This window comes from Artemia franciscana, chromosome 7, assembly GCF_032884065.1.
Source record: "Artemia franciscana chromosome 7, ASM3288406v1, whole genome shotgun sequence".
Classification (NCBI taxonomy): domain Eukaryota; kingdom Metazoa; phylum Arthropoda; class Branchiopoda; order Anostraca; family Artemiidae; genus Artemia; species Artemia franciscana.
In genome coordinates this window covers 46,765,337-46,783,733 of record NC_088869.1, presented here as the reverse complement: position 1 = coordinate 46,783,733, position 18,397 = coordinate 46,765,337, and the positions used below count along the sequence as shown (strand labels likewise).

General features: G+C 35.8%; 3 protein-coding genes across 5 annotated transcripts in view; 2 read left to right on the top strand and 1 right to left on the bottom strand.

Moving 5' to 3' along the window:
* The window catches only part of LOC136029381 (uncharacterized protein CG43867-like), a gene marked incomplete in the record, with an annotated part of 290,632 nt that extends 287,563 nt beyond the window's left edge, over positions 1–3,069 (top strand). For all 3 annotated transcript variants that reach the window (XM_065707702.1, XM_065707703.1, XM_065707704.1), the window contains 1 exon segment: positions 911–3,069. In XM_065707702.1, the coding sequence (XP_065563774.1) occupies positions 911–1,132 (222 nt within the window).
* Positions 3,070–10,953: 7,884 nt separating this feature from the next.
* The window catches only part of LOC136029379 (uncharacterized), a 31,014-nt gene continuing 23,570 nt past the window's right edge, over positions 10,954–18,397 (bottom strand). The window contains exon 7 of the mRNA XM_065707698.1: positions 10,954–11,239. Within this exon, the coding sequence (XP_065563770.1) occupies positions 11,045–11,239 (195 nt within the window). The 3' untranslated portion in view covers positions 10,954–11,044. The remainder of the gene's footprint in view (positions 11,240–18,397) is intronic.
* Positions 11,044–18,397, top strand: part of LOC136029378 (ras GTPase-activating-like protein IQGAP1) — a 156,548-nt gene continuing 149,194 nt past the window's right edge. Inside the window, exon 1 of the mRNA XM_065707697.1 lies at positions 11,044–11,259. The gene's annotated coding sequence lies outside the window, so the exon portion shown is untranslated. The remainder of the gene's footprint in view (positions 11,260–18,397) is intronic.

Below are 18,397 nucleotides of genomic sequence, written 5' to 3'. Positions count from 1 at the left end.
ACCTTGCTTCTCCAGACGTTCATTGATTTAGGAGCGGTTCTAAGTTTTTTTTGTAGCGATGTTGTTACTAATATTTTAAAAAGGGAAAAACTCGATTTTGTGAGCTAATTACCGCCCCATTACAGTGTCAGGAACATTAAGTAAGGCTTTAGAAAGCAACGATGCAATAGCAGCGATGTATACACGCTTCAAATGAATCTTAAGTTACTTGTAGAAGGGTACAAACTTGTTGGGCTATCGGTTAATGCTGCTAAGACGGAGTTCCATATTTACGAGCCGTCCCGCATGCGCGGGCTACACAGCAATGTGGCTGTGACACCAGTGCGGCCTTAAAATACGCTCAAACAGTCAAACAATGATAGTTGACAGCGTTATAATAGTTCAAGGATCAGCCGAAATAGAAACATTTTGTCATATCTATATTCAACAGTTGCTTTATCGGTTATTTATTATGATTCACCAGTGTACCGATTGACGTAAGATTTTTGGATCGTTATTGCTACTTATTTCGTATTTATTTTGATCCAATAAAATCTGGTTATTTAGGAGTAATGTCCTTAAGTGGTATTCACGCTAAGTTCTGGGTAGATTTCCATGTCCAAACATGGATCGCTGGTCAGGCACCTGCTAAATAGTTTCAGAAATACATGTGAAAGCGTAGATAAATAAAGTGAGGGAGAAAGAAAGGATTTCTCTTAGCCGAGTTTGAAATCCTATACATGGAGATCCAGTTTCTATACTTTCAGCCAAAAGCAAAAATAGGGCCTGAATTTGTCTATGTGAATCATGCTGACATATCGATGTGACTTTGTGTGGCATGTCGATGTGTTGGGTGACTCATGTTTAGGTATGGAAGTATACCAAACGTTCTTGTAACTGTTGCTTTAATGAATTCCTGTTTTTGTTCCAGATTCTGGACATTACGCTGCTGATAGCTGATTATATGAACGCATTGGGTTGCGTTGTCCCCACTACGCCGCAAGGAGCTACCCTTGTTCGTGGCGAGTCTAGAAGATCACATCATATCAAATCACGTGCCAGCTCTCATCGATTTGCTGGACATGAGCATGACGTAAAAGGAACTCCTGAAATGGAAAGTAAATTCCCCCATGGATCTGATGGTAGTCGGTGATTTTCAAAAGTGATTGTGATTGCTTTATAAGAAGAAATGATTTCAGTAATAGATTAAAGAAATTGTAATGAAAGTGCTTTCAGGTTTGAATCATAAGCCAGTGAAAGCAAGGCTATATCTAAGTGAAGTTGAGGGGTCGACTAGGAATCCCCCATGCAGCTTTCTTTGCAAACAATAAGTTATTGTAGGGCCATAATAGCTTAGAAAACCGTGGCTTTTTACCGTTATTCAGAGGACTCTGCTAGAACTTATCCACTCTCCGAGAAACTTGGCACATCGCCCAGTTGAAGCTACATTGAGATCTCTTTGTTTACCTCGATTGTGTCCAGTGTCTTGCAACCAGTTTAAGCAGTAAAATTTGGAGCTGACTGCTTAAAATAATTATGACAAAATCTTGTTTATTGGTGTCAGAGCATGTCAAACCATCAAAGATGTTTCAGTTCAATCTAGGTTCTATAAGAAAAAAAAATCAAATTAGTGTTGTTTTCGGGATGCCTTGTGCAGTGAGTTTTCTTGTAAACATTGATTTTGCTCATAAACTAATTTGATGAAGTAATTGGGAATGGGCTAAGATTTATAGCTATCACCTTTGATGCCCCCTCTGCCCCAAAAGGACTTTTCAATTATTTTTCGTGTTGTATTCTAATTTAAGCGCGTAATTTTAGTTGATAACGAGTATTATCTGTTCAATATACCTTTTAATTCCTTAGCCCCCATACCTTTTGTTAACCAACTCATTAATGCAGAATTTTTTGAATATTAGTAAAGCCTTTGCACAATACTGTAAAAGCATTTGTGTATATTATATGTAGTTACCGGGGTGGTTAAAGCCCTTCGGTTGTGGTTAGCTATTAAAATAAAAGATTATTTATGATAAGAAGGTAAAGTAGAATTAAAAAAAAAGGAACGAAACTATGTGCCATCTAGTGTCGTAGCTGTTCATGGTTTAGTTTGCATTATAGAAAACTAGGTATATTAGTTGAGGAAAGGAACATATGTAATAACAACCTGTGTTCATTTTTTTTCTTTTGTGGAGGGTTTGTGGGTGTGGGGGGTATTTCTCCTCACCTGGGATAGTTTGCCCTCTTCTCCCCCCCCCCTTAGATTTTGAAATACATTTTTAGGGCTACTCTCATTGAAAAATGTCTTTTTTTAATTATCGTTGTAAGAATTGCTGTAACGCTAGATTCTTTGCCCTCTCTCCCCTCCCCCCTTCCAGATTTTGAAATACCTTTTTGGACTATTCTCATTGGAGAATGCCTTATTTTTTATTCTCGTTGAAACGATTGATGTCAATAAATGACTAATGTGCCTTCCCCCTATATTTCTAAAAATATATTGTGTCTCCTCCCCCTCCCCACCTAAATTTTCGTTAATTGATGCACTGATAAATCTCAGCCAAAAAATGGTCTTTTACTAATGTTTATTCCTAATTTAGTTTAAAATAACCTTTTGCGAAAGCAAACATTCAAATTTTTCCAATCCTAACACGCATTTGTGTCACTGTTACCAGGTACCAGGTGTAAAACCGGACATCGAGTCTGAACGTGCTCAAGCACAGACAAAAAAGGCTTTAAGGGAAAAACCATTCTATTTGTCGGCTTTTAACTTTTGATAAAATAGATTATATCAACTTTGAAACGTTACACATCTTATACAAAAGTATTTGCAATCAGAAAATTTCCTTCTATGACAACACTGGGGAAGTAGTTACAAAAGCTGGCAGAAGATGGCTTGTTAGTTTTTTTCTTTTTTTTTAATATTAAGACATTTTATTTCTTATAGTCCTTGATTTGAATGTTATTTTTAAATAATACATGTTGTATTTAGTTACTATTGATAACGTATTGACTAATGTGCCTCTTTTTAAATATTGTTTCTCTTTACTGTTACTAAGTTTGGAAATAGGCTGAATAAATTAATCGGTGCTTCCTCTATCGTGCGCTATATTTTTTTATGCAGAATAAAGCACTGGGAATATAAAATGAGGGGCATCGTTATTATATCATTATTCTGGGGAACGCAGCCCAGAACAAAATTACTGTTTTAAAACCTTTAACGAGCAGTTGTTCGTAGTTAATCTTTGTCTTAGCTGGAATGCAAAGGAAGAAGTATTCTGATTGTAATTTTCTCACGTTAACGCCAGTGAAGGAACAGATCCAAGACTATGGGAGGGTGACCAAAGGTGTTTAACCTCTCTTATACACCCTTCCCCCCTGCTGTTGCAAAACAGCAAAATACAGAGGAGAGAGTAATGCAAAAAGAATAGAAAACACAAAAAAAATGATATTTTTTTTCCAATGTCAATAGTCTGTTTTACGTAGCCGACATAAGGACCTTTTTTAGGTCTGAGGTGTTGTTAATCAATAGATGAGAAAAGTAAGCTTGGATTTTTTTAAAAGAAATGTTCAAAACCTATGAATTCCCAAATTGATTACTTCTTGTTTTCTCGACGCGATTTTGTACATTAGGGTGAAGCCTATGTTGAGTATTATTTTAATTCTCCTCAAACAGCTCAAACAGTTGTTGGTCTTATCGTCTGTTTAGATCTCAGTATGGACAAGAGAATGAACTGATTCAGACAAGGCAATTACTAAATTATACAACTAAAGAAATCATCACTGAAATAAATACAAATAAAGGACAATAAAAAAAGAGATAAAAATAAAAATTAAAGAGTAATAAAGTTAAAACAAATTAATGACAGAAAAAAGACCAAAAAAACTTAAATTTTCCTCTCTCGTAATCCAGTCCCACACTTATCAACTGTCTGCAAGGAGATGCTTCTTTATCCGTATTTTTTTTTTGCGGCACACTTTCTGCTTCCTGCATTGAGTTCGGAAAGGTATTTCAGACCACCGGACCGTGTGCTTTGCCACATGGCTAGAACGAACCGTACTTCTTGGCTCACTTACCAGGTCTTCAGCATTTCTCGTAGCATAACCGTGATACAGTGAATTAAAACGAAAAAAATTATGAAAAGTATCAGGCACAAAACCATTCAAACTCTGAAACACAAAAATACCAATATGAAAATCTGTAATTTGACAAACATTCAAAATTCCAAGTTTCCTAAAAATCGTCTCTGTACTTAAAACTCTCGTACCATACTTACCAACTAACCTCACTGCTTTATTTTCCTGAATCTGCGCTCGTTTAAAATTGCATGAAAAATTCCTTAACCTGCTTTAATAAATAAGCATTTATTGCTTATTCACTGGAAAATCTGTAGATACACCAGTCCGATTAAACAGAATATAATTACTCTTTGCTGCGTTAATGCTAAGTAAGCTAGTACCTGCCTATAAATTCAATCAACCCATGCAGAGCTCTGTTTACTTTCTGGACCAATTTTTCAGGAGTCTTCGCTGCCACAGCAAGTGATGTATCGTTGCCGAAAGATGTCATAGACGCACCAGGAATATAGAACCGCATACTGTCGACATACATTAAATACAACAGGGGTCTTAAGACGGAACCCTGAGGAACTTCACAAGAAACAGGAAAAAAACCAGAGAACTTCTCTCCTAGATTCACCCTTACTGACCTATCATTTAAATACGAACTAATCTAATCCAAACATCTCCCTTTTTACACATAAACCTCTTAATCTATTTAATAAAATACTGAAAATAGGATCAAACGCTTATTTAAAATCTATAAAAATTCTAATCCAATACTCTCCCTTTTCTAAAGCTAAACTAACATTTTCTAAAAGATGCTTCATGCGAAGTGGAATAGCCCTTTCGGAATCTGAACTGGTCATCATAGAATGCATTCAGGCTCGTGAGATGATCATAAAGTCTTCCTTGGATAACTTTTCATAAACTTTCGAAAAAACTGACAAAATAGAAATAAGCCTACAGTTCAAAATATCCATTTGAGTGCACCCTTTGTAGAAAGGGAGAATCTTTGCTGCCTTCAATAATTTAGGAAAAACTTCCTTCTCCATTGATAAATTTATTAGGTATACTAGCACTGGAAGAATGTACACCAATATTGATCGAATAGCCTTCAAGTTAACATCATCCAGCCCTGCACTATTGGATCCCATCGAGCTGATGACCTTTGTTAATTTAGCTGAATCACAGGGACAAACTTCCATTTCCATTCCCACACCCCGCTCACCAGCAAACGACTTGCCGTTCAGAAGAGCTTGGGAATTTCTAGTTTCCGCTTGTATCTTCGTTCCAATACTAGTAAAATAATCACCAAACTTGTTACACAACTCTTGTTTATCCTCTACAATTACTCCTTCGATTTCAATTCGAGGGTCTTGAGTTCTCCGAGGCTGCCAAGCAGCTAATTGAGAACTTTCCAAGTTCTTCTCAGATCTTCTTTATTTTCCTCAAAAGTTCCGAGTAATGCTGTTTCTTTTTTTCCTTTTCAGTGAGTTCACCATATTCCGAATCTGTTTAAAACGAGTATTATCTTTCTCCTTTGCAGATCTCAGATAATCTTGAAACGCACTCTCTCTGTGTTCAAATAAGTTAACTAGGTCTTCATCAATTCATGGTTTCTCGGCATATTTGGTCTCTGTCTGAGTGTTTTCAGTGGACAAGTTTTATCATATGCACTAGTTATGATGCTACTAAATTACGCAAAAGCATCACACGGGTCTTCCTGGTTCAAGATAGATTCAAAAGATGTTGCATTTATTTCTTCTTCAGACAACCGAACGTTTTCAGGCCTAATTTCTCGAACAATTTTATTTTACTGTTTTTGGCGTGACACTTGTAAATTTAAACTAAATACCACTGGGAAATGACCAGATACTGAATTCACTACAATATTAGAAAAAGCCTTTAGAGGCATACTTTGAAGAGACGAACACATTGTCAATCAGGGTAGCAGAGTGATTCGTGATCCTCGTAGGTATAGTTATTGTGGGAAAAAATTAGAAACCATAAAACTTATTAAATCTAAATTAAAACCACCTGTAGATAAAAGATCAAAATCACCATTCATAAAAACTCTGTGACCTCTGAACCGTCATTGGAAGACTTTGGAAACCTGTAAAATCCTCATTTGAGGCACTTGGAGGTTTATAAACTACTGATAGGATAATTTTCCTCGTGCCAAGCGTCATACCAATCTCAGTTTCAATAGAAAATGTTTCTATCTTACTTTCTTACCAGACATCAACATCCTACCTTGGCTTCCATTTAAGTGAATAACTTACAACCAACAATAAACCGAAACAACAAAATAGCCAGTGACTGAGTCCTTCGAGCAATGCTGTTTGTTGGGAGTTTTATGAGAATTAGCCCACGATCAGACCAGACATTTTGCATCAACCTTGTGGGGTGGGGTTCAAACCTGGTACCCCCTTCAGGATACGGCCCTGGTGGTACTAAAATAGAGTTTCTATTCACTTCTCAACTGGAAATAATGAAACAACTTATGTCAGTTTCTCTCCTGACGACCTAACCATATTCTTTACCTTGCAAAAAAAGCCTTCAAGTCATGTACTTCTGTACTTAGTGCTTAAGTACAATTTATACTGATACTTTAAGCAGGGCTGCCAAATTTTTTTTAAGGAGTGTGTCATATTTTTTTCCGAAAATGTGCTTTTTGTGTCATCTGAGATTCCATAATGTGTCATATTTTTTTTACTACAAGTGGTATCATATTTAATTGTCAAATCTTTATTTAGAGTTTTGAATATATAACCTTTTCCAAATCAGTTCAAAAAGGAGTAAACTTAACCTTAAACTATTACTTTGGGATCGAGACGTTTTTATGTCGTCATGAAAGTAATAGAAACATTCGATTAAACTAATGTTACACACTATGAATTTGTGTCTGGGCAACCAACGAGGCAAGTTTACATTTATAAAAGTTTTAGGGACAATCAATTCCGACAGTAAATTAAAGACTTTTCGCATGACGTCGTGATCGTAATCAGCTAAGCTTTAGTTGACACCTTCGAAACTGGAAAAAACTTGTCTTTGAGCATAAAACTTGTCCGAGACCTGGATTCAATCGAGAAGAAATTCGTAAAAATGAAGTATAGCGCCTGAACACGCTTCTTTTTGTTTTTAACATACTTTGTCCCTACTTTTCTTCTTTTGTACAGTATGTCACTTTGACTCGGCAATCTGAACTAAATTCCCAGAAAAAACAGTTCCAACTATTTGTCTATCAACTTGTCTGTGGTTCATTGTGCCCTCATTGAAGCTCAGCTTGAACCGACAATACTACTAAGCCGTCTTCCTGTCTTAATGGTTACAATCGTACTTCTAATGGACCTAGAGGCCGATGAAAAATGTAAGCCAAAATCAATCGCATATATGTACTAAAAATTACAGATAAATATCAGATATATAAGCACTGAACAACTTGGTAACCTCTCACACACAGACCTCCTCCCCAAAACTTCAAGAATATTCGACCCTGGCTATATCTAGGGCTCATTGGTCTCTTCTTCTTTCTCCTTGTACCAGGCCATAAAATTCTTCCGCATATCGGAAGGAATTTCCCAGCCGTCTACGGTTCCTGTGGTACGAGAGACCAGCTGCTTTGTATGCATCAGTGAGTCTATCGTGTCGAGAAGTAGACTGTTCCTGAGTTTCGTTTTTATATTTGATAGAACTGAAAATTGACGTTCTGCAACTGTACTGAAATGCGGAAGAGCACACAGGTTTAGCATGAAAAGGGACAGCTCTTCGAACTGTGGCTTGCCTTGAGCATCTTTCGTATTCAATAACATCTTCAGAAAGATCGAAGGAGACATTTCAGTACCTATGGTTTTCATAGTCTCATCCCTGTGCTCACTCATCAAGATCCACTGAGTCTCTATTACATTCCTTGACCTTTCCACTTCACCTTCATGTTTCCCAAGTAAGCTGCTGAACCGACCAGTCAGTCCCACTCGAGTATCAACTTTTCCGCTCAAAGCAGTCACTGGGTCTAAACAAGCCAGAGCTTTTAAAGTGGGATCAGAAGGATAAATTCATTTCCTCATTTGTTTGATAACTTCTACAAGGAAGTTCAGGCAGTTCAACCCAAACTGTTTGAGATCATTCGAGGGTATCACATCCTTATATTTCAGCACGTGTATTTCGGTATTTGGACCAAAAGAAATCTCGGAGATTTCCTTGAAACAGCCTGAGATCATGGGTATGACAAAAGCATTATCATTCTCTAAGATGTCAGTTTAGACAAAAGACTTCATGATAGACTTCATGATAGACTTCATGGTTACTCTTGAGCTGGAAAGGAGTTTGTGAGTCAGAGTGTCACTACTTTGGAACTCCAAATTCAAGCAATTGTTCTTGTTGACCTTTTTTGTCATTTTTAGGTGAAAAAAGGTAAGGTTAGAATGAAGTAATCTTGTTTGAAAATAGAAGTATGTTTATTTAGAAATTTTGAAGCTATATTTATTTACTCAATATATTTATTTACTCAAAACTAGCTTCAATCTAGTATTTTTGTCATATTTGTTGGTGGCTTTTTAAGCCAGATGGATTATTCTGAAGGAAAGACTTCTCTGGAAGTCTTAGACGCCTTTTAGTTTAGACCCCTTTGTGGGGTCTAAAGCTTTGTAATTTTTCTTTATTTTATCTTGATAATCAAACAGTTCGTGGTAACGAACTGTAGTAAGGAGCGACCCGGCTCAATAGTAACCAAAACTCTAAAAAATTGAATTTTGATATCAATAGCTACATCAAAAGAATCGCATTTTAATGCTGATTTTAAATATATAAGTTTCATCAAGTTTAGTCTTACCCATCAAAAGTTACGAGCCTGAGAAAATTTGCCTTATTTAAGAAAATAGGAGAAAACACCCCCTAAAAGTCGTAGGATCTTAACGAAAATGACACCATCAGATTCAGCGTATCAGAGAACCCTGCTATAGAAGTTTCAAGCTCCTATCTACAAAAATGTGGAATTTTGTATTTTTTGCCAGAAGACAAATCACGGGTGCGTGTTTATTTGTTTGTTTTTTGTTTTTTTTTCCCGAGTGGTCTCGACCAAGTGGTCCTAAAATGTCGCAAGAGGGCTCATTCTAACGGAAATGAAAAGTTCTAGTGCCCTTTTTAAGTGACCAAAAAAATTGGAGGGCATCTAGGCCCCCTCCCACGCTCATTTTTTTCCCAAAGTCAACGGATCAAAATTTTGAGATAGCCATTTTGTTCAGCATAGTCGAAAACCATAATAACTATGTCTTTGGGGATGACTTACTCCCCTACAATCCCTGGGGGAGGGGCTGCAAGTTACAAACTTTGACCAGTGTTTACATATAGTAATGGTTATTGGGAAGTGTACAGTCGTTTTCAGGGGGATTTTATTTTGTTTGGGGGTGGGGCTGAGGAGAGGAGGCTATGTTGGAGGATCTTTCCTTGGAGGAATCTGTCATGGGGGAAGAAAAATCCAATGAAAAGGGCGCAGAATTCTCTAGCATTACTATAAGAAAACAATGAAAAATAAACATGAAAACGTTTTTTCAAATGAAAGGAAGAAGTAGCATTGAAACTTAAAACGAACAGAGATAATTACGCATATGAGGGGTTCTAAAAATACTTTAGCATAAAGAGCGAGGTATTTAGGAGGAGATAAATACCTTGCTCTTTATGCTAAAGTATTTTTAGTAATTTCAACTATTTATTCTACGGCCTTTCTGATTCAGGGGTCATTCTTAAAGAATTGGGACAAAACTTACGATTTAGTGTAAAGAGCGAGGTATTAACGAGGGTACAAACCCCCTCGTACACGTAATAAAAATATAAGGCTATGAAAGTTTGTTACGTAAGTTAATTCTTAAGTTACATTTATTTTTTACTAATAAAAACGTTCATTAAAAATTAAAAGTTCTAGTTGCCTTTTTAAGTAACCGAAAAATTGGAGGGCAACTAGGCCTCCTTCTCCACTCCTTATTTCTCGAAATCGTCTGATCAAAACTAAGAGAAAGCCATATAGCCAAAAAAAGAATTAATATACAAATTTCATTTTAATAATTTATGTGCGGAGAGCCAAAACCAAACATGCATTAATTCAAAAACGTTCAGAAATTAAATAAAAAAAACTTCGTTTTAAGTTCTAATGTCGCTCCTTACTTTCAGCTAAAAAAATTAGTTTTTTTTTATTTAATAATAAACAGATCGGAAATTTGTAATCTTGTTCGAGGTGGGTACCCCTCCTGTACTCTTAAAAATGTGAGTTGCTGCTTATGCATACAGCTTTGGTAAACTGCAAGCTGTTTACTTTTTACTATTAAGTACGTACCAGTTGGCTAAGTCACATACTCAATCAAGCAGCCAATTAAGTTTAGATATTCAACGTGCATTTTGATTTGAAATTTCCACCTATGGATGTTTTCTTCTCGTGGTTTAAATCTTAAATATGGTGATCTGTCCTGTATTCCGCACTGTTTGTGTACTACTGCCACTGTTATGTAGTGCTATTCCTCTCCGTTAATTTGTAGCTTTTCTGAAGGTTGAAAACTGAAATTTTACTGTTTTTTATTACCATTTAAAAACAAGACATGGATGACAATATTGTGTCATTGTTTTTTGAAAAATGTGTCATTTTCGTCGTTTGTGTCATTTTTTATCGAAAAATGTGTCATTTGGGTCGACTATGTCATCATTTCGACTGAATGTGTCATTGTGTCACGCAACATGAAATTGTGTCATTTTGACACAAAATGTGTCAATTTGGCAGCCTAGACTTTAAGTACAATAATACTGATACTTAATTGCAATTTTGGTTGAGTACTTGGTACTTATACTTACATATTTTCTTGGAGTACTTGACTCAACACTGGTTGGTTCGCTTAGCATTTCGTTCATAGTATTCGAGACACGGAATAAGCAAGATTTTTAGAAACTTTTTGAAGGATTTTATTTTTCAGATTATAAATTCGCTTTAGCAAAACATACAAATTCAAATTTGGCGTTAGTTATCCTGTTAAAGTGAAGATTGCATTTGATTGACCTGTTGGAGAATAAGAGTTTCTAAGTCCATATTTTCCAATTTCCGATTAATAACGAACTTCAGTGCTTGTTGAACTGCTTTAAGGATTCCATGTCTCAAACCATTCACTGCAGCATTAGTGGCGAATTCAATACCATAGTCTAGTAGCCAAGCACCTTTTGAATTAACCTAGAAGAGGAGAAGAACCAGTAAATTAAGATTTTTTATTCTAAGATATCCATTTTACTAAGCTTTGCCTATCTTTTGTCCTCAACTTGGGATGGGGATCAGTGGTGTGACTCTGTAAGTCCAGCCAGAGTCAACCTTTAAATGGGTACCCAGAGAAATCCAGGGCAGGTAAGCAGGAAGGGTATTCAAAAGCACAGGATGGTTGGCCCTCAATCCCCCATTGCACTTCTTGGCTGAAAGGCCAAGAAATAAATCTAGAGATCAGCACTGCCAGTAAGGACTGTAAAGTCTAATGCCATATTGTTTATCTTTTATAGATTTCATTGTTAGTCTGGCTTAATGGAAATAGGGTAAAAAAAGTATCCAATTGAGCAAAATTATGTAAAACTGAAATCTCATCTTGTTACCAGAGAAGAATTAGGAAGAATTGTATATACACATAGGCCTATAGGCTATAGCCTATATATCAGAGAAAAGCTAAAAATCTAAGCTGTAGGCTACATCAATATGGTTATTATTGAAATTGTATTATTATTACAACAACCTCTTTTTGGAAATACCAATTATCCTATTTTGATGTATATATCCCTATAGTGTCTCAGTTTTATTCCTACATTTACAGATAGGCTAGCTGACTTTCTTCTGATTCCAAAATTACAACTTTTACTGCTTGATATTGATTATATAAACCACAAATATTAAATATATTTTTTCTTTTAAATTGTCTGTTAAAACAGAGACTAAAATTTTTATGCTGAGAAGTTATTAATGAAATTCTGACCAAGAAGATGGGTTCTTGTTACTACCCTCACATGGCATCATGCTGTAGTAAGATAGGGGTGGTCCAAAAAGTCATTGATATTTTTCCATAATGCCAAAGAAAAGTGGTCTTTTCCAAAAAGAGGTCTTTTATCCTAGCCTAGGCAAAGGATATCAGCTAGGCTAAGCCAAGGTTAACTAGGCTAAACAAATAGCAGTTCAATTCAGTAAAAGAATCTTCAATAATTTTAAATTAACATTAATAGGCTAGTAAGATATTATTTTAAAAACAAATATGCTGAGAATTTAAAAAGAACCTGAAACCCCTCAAAAAAAGACATCTTAGTAAAAAAAAGTGTACAATTGGAATCACTAATATTGAAAACCCTAAAAAAGAAGCTAACAGGTCCCATCTTGAACAATAAGGAAAATCACATTTTCACACTGATGTGTCATATTTATTTTTTTTTTTTATTCTGTTTTTTTCTTTGTTGCTAACATTGCATTAAAACATCATAGAGAGTTGTTTTAGTCCCCATTTAAAATCACATTTTATGTCTGATTGGTTTTAAACTAATTTGTTACCATTACATCATAGTCTAAAAACTATAGACAAGGTAGTATGCTATCTCTAGGGACACCATTAAGGGCTCAAAATGGAATTTGTTCCAGAAGCAATTACTGGGTCTAGGTCTAGTTAAGGACTATTGAGAAAGAAAAGTGTTATGAAAACAATATTTACTCCACAATATACATAATAATGTAGCTAACATTTTTTGTATATAGCCCTGCTATACTTTATCCCTCTTCTTAGTTTACAAATATATAGCCCAAATTATTTATTTACAATGCATTCTGCCATCAATCCCTCTTGTTTTTCTGGTTCTGTCTTGTCACAGTTGATATAATTTTCAGGTACATGGGTTGAAAAAATAGAGATGCATTGGGAGAATACATGGCAAATATCTAGGCTAATAATTAGGGGGGAGGGTAAAATATAGCAGAGCTGCATTTAAAATTTGTTAACTACAACCTTTCTGCATATTATGAAGTAAAAATTGTTTCTTAACATGTTTCCTTCTTAATAGCCTATAATCTAAACCTATACCAATTTTTCAATTTGGGAAGGATATGAAAAAAAAAGTTAATTGATGTCTTCACTTTCTTCACTGCTAAACTCTAAAAATATTTAAATCAACTAAATGTTCCAAAATACTTATACTTAGCCTATATCTTTCCTGAATGTGGTTAAGCCACTTCCCCCCATCATTCCCTCCTCCTAATAGGCAACTTTACATGAATAATTAGCCTATATATTGTATAGCCTACATATTATATGTTCTGCAGTGCTTCTTTACTGTCTGCTGCTAAGTTTCTGGAAAAGAGGGTACTTGTTTTGTGGTTACTCTCTCCAGAAAACATGCCAGGTAAATAAAAGTAGTTCTGGTAATGCTGGAGAGTTACAGCTCCTCTGAGGGAAATGCCTTGATAAAATTAAAGCTAAGACATTTTGCATGCAGCTCTGCTCAAAATGGAATGTGTTCCAGAATCAATTATTGGGCATAGGTCTAGATTAAGGACTATTGAAAAAGAAACGGGTTAAGAAAACAATTCTTGATCCACAATATGCACAATTACATAGCTAACACATTTTGCATGTAGCCCTGCTATACCCTATAATTTATAGTCCAAACTTTTTATTTACAATGCATTCTGCCATCAGTCACTCTTGTTTTTCTGGTTCTTGTATTGTCACAGTTGATATAACTTACAGGTACATGGGTTGAAAGAATAGAAATGCATTGGGAGAGTACATGGTAAATATCTAGGTTAATAATTAGGGGGGAGGTAAATATAGCAGAGCTGCATTCAAAATGTGTTAGGTGCAATCTTTCTTCATATTATAAAGTAAAATTGTTTCTTGACATGCATTTTTCTTAATAGCCCCTAATCTAGCAATTTTGAATTTGGGGACAGTATAAAAAAGGCATCAAGTGATGTATTCACTTTCTTCCCACCTAAATTATATAAATATGTGTAAACAACCAAATATTCTAAAATACTTGTACTTACCCTATCCCTGTATCATTCCTAAATGTGCTTAAGCTACTTTTCCACATCATTCCCACCTCCTAATAGGTAACTTTACATGAAAAATTAGCCTATAAATATTATATGTTCTATAGTGCAACTCTTTTCTCCCTGCTGCTTGTTTACTGTCTGTTTCTTAAATTTTTGAAAAAAAGGTTCTCATTTTTGGTTACTCTCTCCAGGAAACATGCCAAACAAATAAAAGCAGTGCTGGTAATGCTCAAGAGTTACAGCTCCTCTGAGGGAAATGTCTTGATAAAATAAAAGTAGTCATTTATCATTAGATTCCTTATTTTAAGCTATTTCCAAATGTTATGTTAGTTTTCTGACAATGTACACTGCTCCCCTAATATATATATATATATATAGTACCAGGAGCCTGGCATTTGGCACATGACAGACTTCTATATATAGTTTCCCACTGTTACTTGTCTTCTAAACACAGACAATTTGAGCCTATTCTTGATGTCATGATGTCCAAATGGACTTTAAATTAGAAGTATTGCCTTTCTAAAATTATGTTTTTTTTATTGGACCTTCAACTTGTCTTTTGTCATTATGAAAGACATATTACCAAGCCTTTGTTTCTTTTAATTGTTCTGGTGGTGGAAGAAAAACTTCTTTTTCTTCCAATGATTTATCTAGTCCAGGTTTTTGATCTTCAAAGGTATGGTAGGCATTGATGAATTAATTTGTTTTTGTCTTAATTTGTTGTTAATTTAGTTTGTTTGGTTTGATTTAGCTTGGCTTGTATTTAGTCATTATAAAATACATATTACCAAACCTTTGTTTTTTTTTAACAAATGTATGGTAGGCAATGATGACCTTATCCTTGTCAAAATTGCCCAAACCCAATCATCATTTCTATTATCTTCAACTTTGACATGTTTTGATTCTTTCTGTGCAGGTTGATTTTCACTGACTCATTCATATGTTTGGTGTTGCATTTTGTCTAACCGTGTGTGTCTTTGCTTTTTATTTTTGACTTGCTTGCATGCTCTATGAAAGACATAGTGCTGAACCTTTGTTTCTTTTAATTGTTCAGGTGGGGGGACAAAAACTACTTTTTCTTCCAACAATGTATCTAGTCCAATTTTTCGATTTTCGAACATATGGTAGGCATTGATGACCTTATCCATGTCAAAATCCAAAATCAAATAATCATAGCTATCACTTTTACCTTTGGCAACATTTGGTTTGTTTTACTTTGGCTTGTTTTTGCCTTGGTTTGTTTTACAATATGAAATACATATCACTGAAACTTCGTTTTTTAACAAAGGTATGACTTGTGTTGATGACCTCATCCATGTTGAAATCCCTATCATCATCACTATCATTTTCAATTTTGACATGTTTTGATTCTTGCTGTCCTGGTTGATTTTCGCTGCCTCACTCGAATGCTTGGCATTGCATGTCTTCTAACTGTGCATGTCTTTTCTCTTAATTTTCATTTTTGCCACACCACCACTGTTCTTCTAACTGCACGTGTATTCGTTCTTCATTTTCATTTTTGACTCGCTCACATGCTTGGTGTCATATGTCTTCTAACTACGTTTGTCCTTGCTGTTCATTTTTGACGCATTACTGCTTTTCTTCTAACTGTATGTGTCTTTGCTTTTCATTTTCATTTTTGACTTGCTCACTTGCTTGGTGTTGCATGTCCTCTAATGATGTTTTTCGTTGCCCTTCATTTTATTTTTACATGTTGTAATTGTTGCTTTCACATATCTTCTAATGACCCATATGATCCATATCTAGGATTATCAAGAGGGATGAGGTGTGCAATGTCAGAGAAGTGACTATGATATTTAGAAATACCATGTACGGGGCTAAGGGGACTTCTTTCATTTCTTCCTTCTGGAGAGAGTAACCACTGAAAGGAGGTGGACTGTTGAAAACACAATGAGTATAGTATACATAATTTGGGCTATGTTTTTGTTCATTAAGGGGAGAGGAGAGGGTAAAGTGAAGCAGAGTGCATATTTGAATAACATAAGTAAGAATTTAGAATGATTTTAAAGTTATTTCCAGAAGTTTAGAATGTTTCTTTATGGAGAGTAGAACAACTAAATATTTACCTTAAATAGGGCTCTTTTTCGGGGGCCATTTAGGGAGGGGTGTTGTACATTGTCAGAAAAAAACAATATGATATTTTGAAAGATTATAAAATGGGGAATCTAGTGGTACTATTTCTATTTTAATTCTGTGTTTCCTTATCTGGGCTGTTAATATAAATTTTTACCCCACCTCCTGATAAATGTACAACCTTATTTATGTATTCCCAGTCTATTTTTATAAACATAAACACTAACATTGTACAAAAACGAATACTGCTTTATCAGAGAAGAAAAGAACATAGCCTTGTTTTCAGGCTGAGGGGATTCTAACTTACAGCCCTTTTCCCCGTGGCTGTGGGGGGGGGGGTCAAACTCATATCCATAGCTATTTGACGTTTGGACGATTTTGAACAAAATGGCTAAGTCAAAGATTTTGATCATACACATTTAGAGGCGTGGGGGGGCTGATTACTCTCGAATTTTAAAATCGGAGTTAGAACATCCAATTTAAATCGAATGAGGCTTTTCTGAAGTTTATACAATTACCCCTTCGATAAAAACCTTATGTATGAACAATGGACATCTTGCTCAACTTTCAGCCCTTGCCCTGAGGGCAGTGGGAGGTTTTGTCAACCTCCGAGGAGTAGTTATTTTAATTACTTCAATTTTTGACTATTTTGGACATAATGACCATCCCAAACTTTTGATTGGATGCGTTTGGGGAAAAGAGGGCGTGGAGGGGGGGGGCTTGATGTCATCCAACCACGCCTGACTCTTAAAAAGGGCACTAGAAATTACTATTTCCAATTAAATGAACCCCTTCGAAGTTTATAACACCATCTGCATATTTGCATATAAAGTGCCTCTGGAGAAAACAATGCTGGTGCCTTATGGCCTTGGGGTTGCAACCCTTCCCCTGGGTTTCGGAGGTGGGAGGTTGGGGACCCCGAAGTTTTGTCGTTTGATCAAATGGCTATCTGAAATTTTGATCGGATGCATTTGGGGATAGAGGGGAGGGGGGAGGAGTATATCCTGCTGATCACTTTTAATGACTCTTAAAAAGCTAAATAGAAATTTCAATTTCCAATCAAATGAGCAACCTCTGATTCTTATACGACCATCCTTTACAAAAAAACCTTTTCTACAACCGGGGCATAACTTACAACACTTCCCCCGTGCTCTAGGGTTCTGTGTTGATCCCTGAGTTTTTGTTATTTGTTCTTTAAACTATTTTGAGCAAAATGAATATCTCACGATTTTGATCAGATGCATTTGGGAAATGATCTTTGGTCTATTTTGAACAAAATGGCTGTATAAAAATTCAATCAGATGCACTTGGGAAAAGAGAATTGGAGGGGGGTGGGTGGGAGCTAGTTACAATCGTATCACTTTTGACTCTTAAAAAGGGAATTAGAACTTTCAATTTCTAATCATTCGAGTCCCCTCTGAGGTATATACAACCACTTCTTCCATAAAGTCTTTATATGCCCCCAAGCCATAAGTTACAACTTTTCCTCAGGGCTCTAGGGGGATTATGTTAACCTCGAAGTTTTTGTTATCTGATTGTTGGATTATTTCAGATAAACTGGCAATCTCAAAATTTTGATTGGATGCATTTGTGGAAAAGGGTGTGTGTGTATGGGGAGGCGGGTAGATACCCTTTGATCCCTTTCGACTCACAAAAAGGTAACTAGAACTTTCAATTCCCAATCAAAGGAGCCACCACTAAAGTTTATATGGCCTCTTCTTACATAAAACTTTATATGCCCTTGGGGCATAACTTAAAACACTTATCCGGGCTCTGAGGGTTTGTGTCGACTCTGGAGTTTTTATTAACTGATTTTTGAACTATTTTTAACAAAATGGCTGTCTCAAAAATTTTATTGGATGGGTTTGGAGAAAAAAGGGCGGGGGGTGGGCTAGTTGTCCTTCCGTTTCTTTTGACTCTTTAATAGTGAACTAGTACTTTCAAGTTCCAATCATGTGAGCCCTCTCTAATGTTTGTAGGACCGACCCTGGAGTTTGTATGATCTGATTTTTGGACTATTTTCAACAAGATATCTATCTCGAAATTTTTATCCAGTGGGTTTGGGAGAAAAGGCATGGGGGGGGGGTAGTTACCCTATGATCTCTTCAGACTCTTAAAAAGCGAACTAGAACTAAAAATTTCCAATCAAATGCGCTCCTCTGAAGTTTATACTAGAATCCCTTCTATAAGAACCATATATGCCCCCAGGGCATAACTTACAAC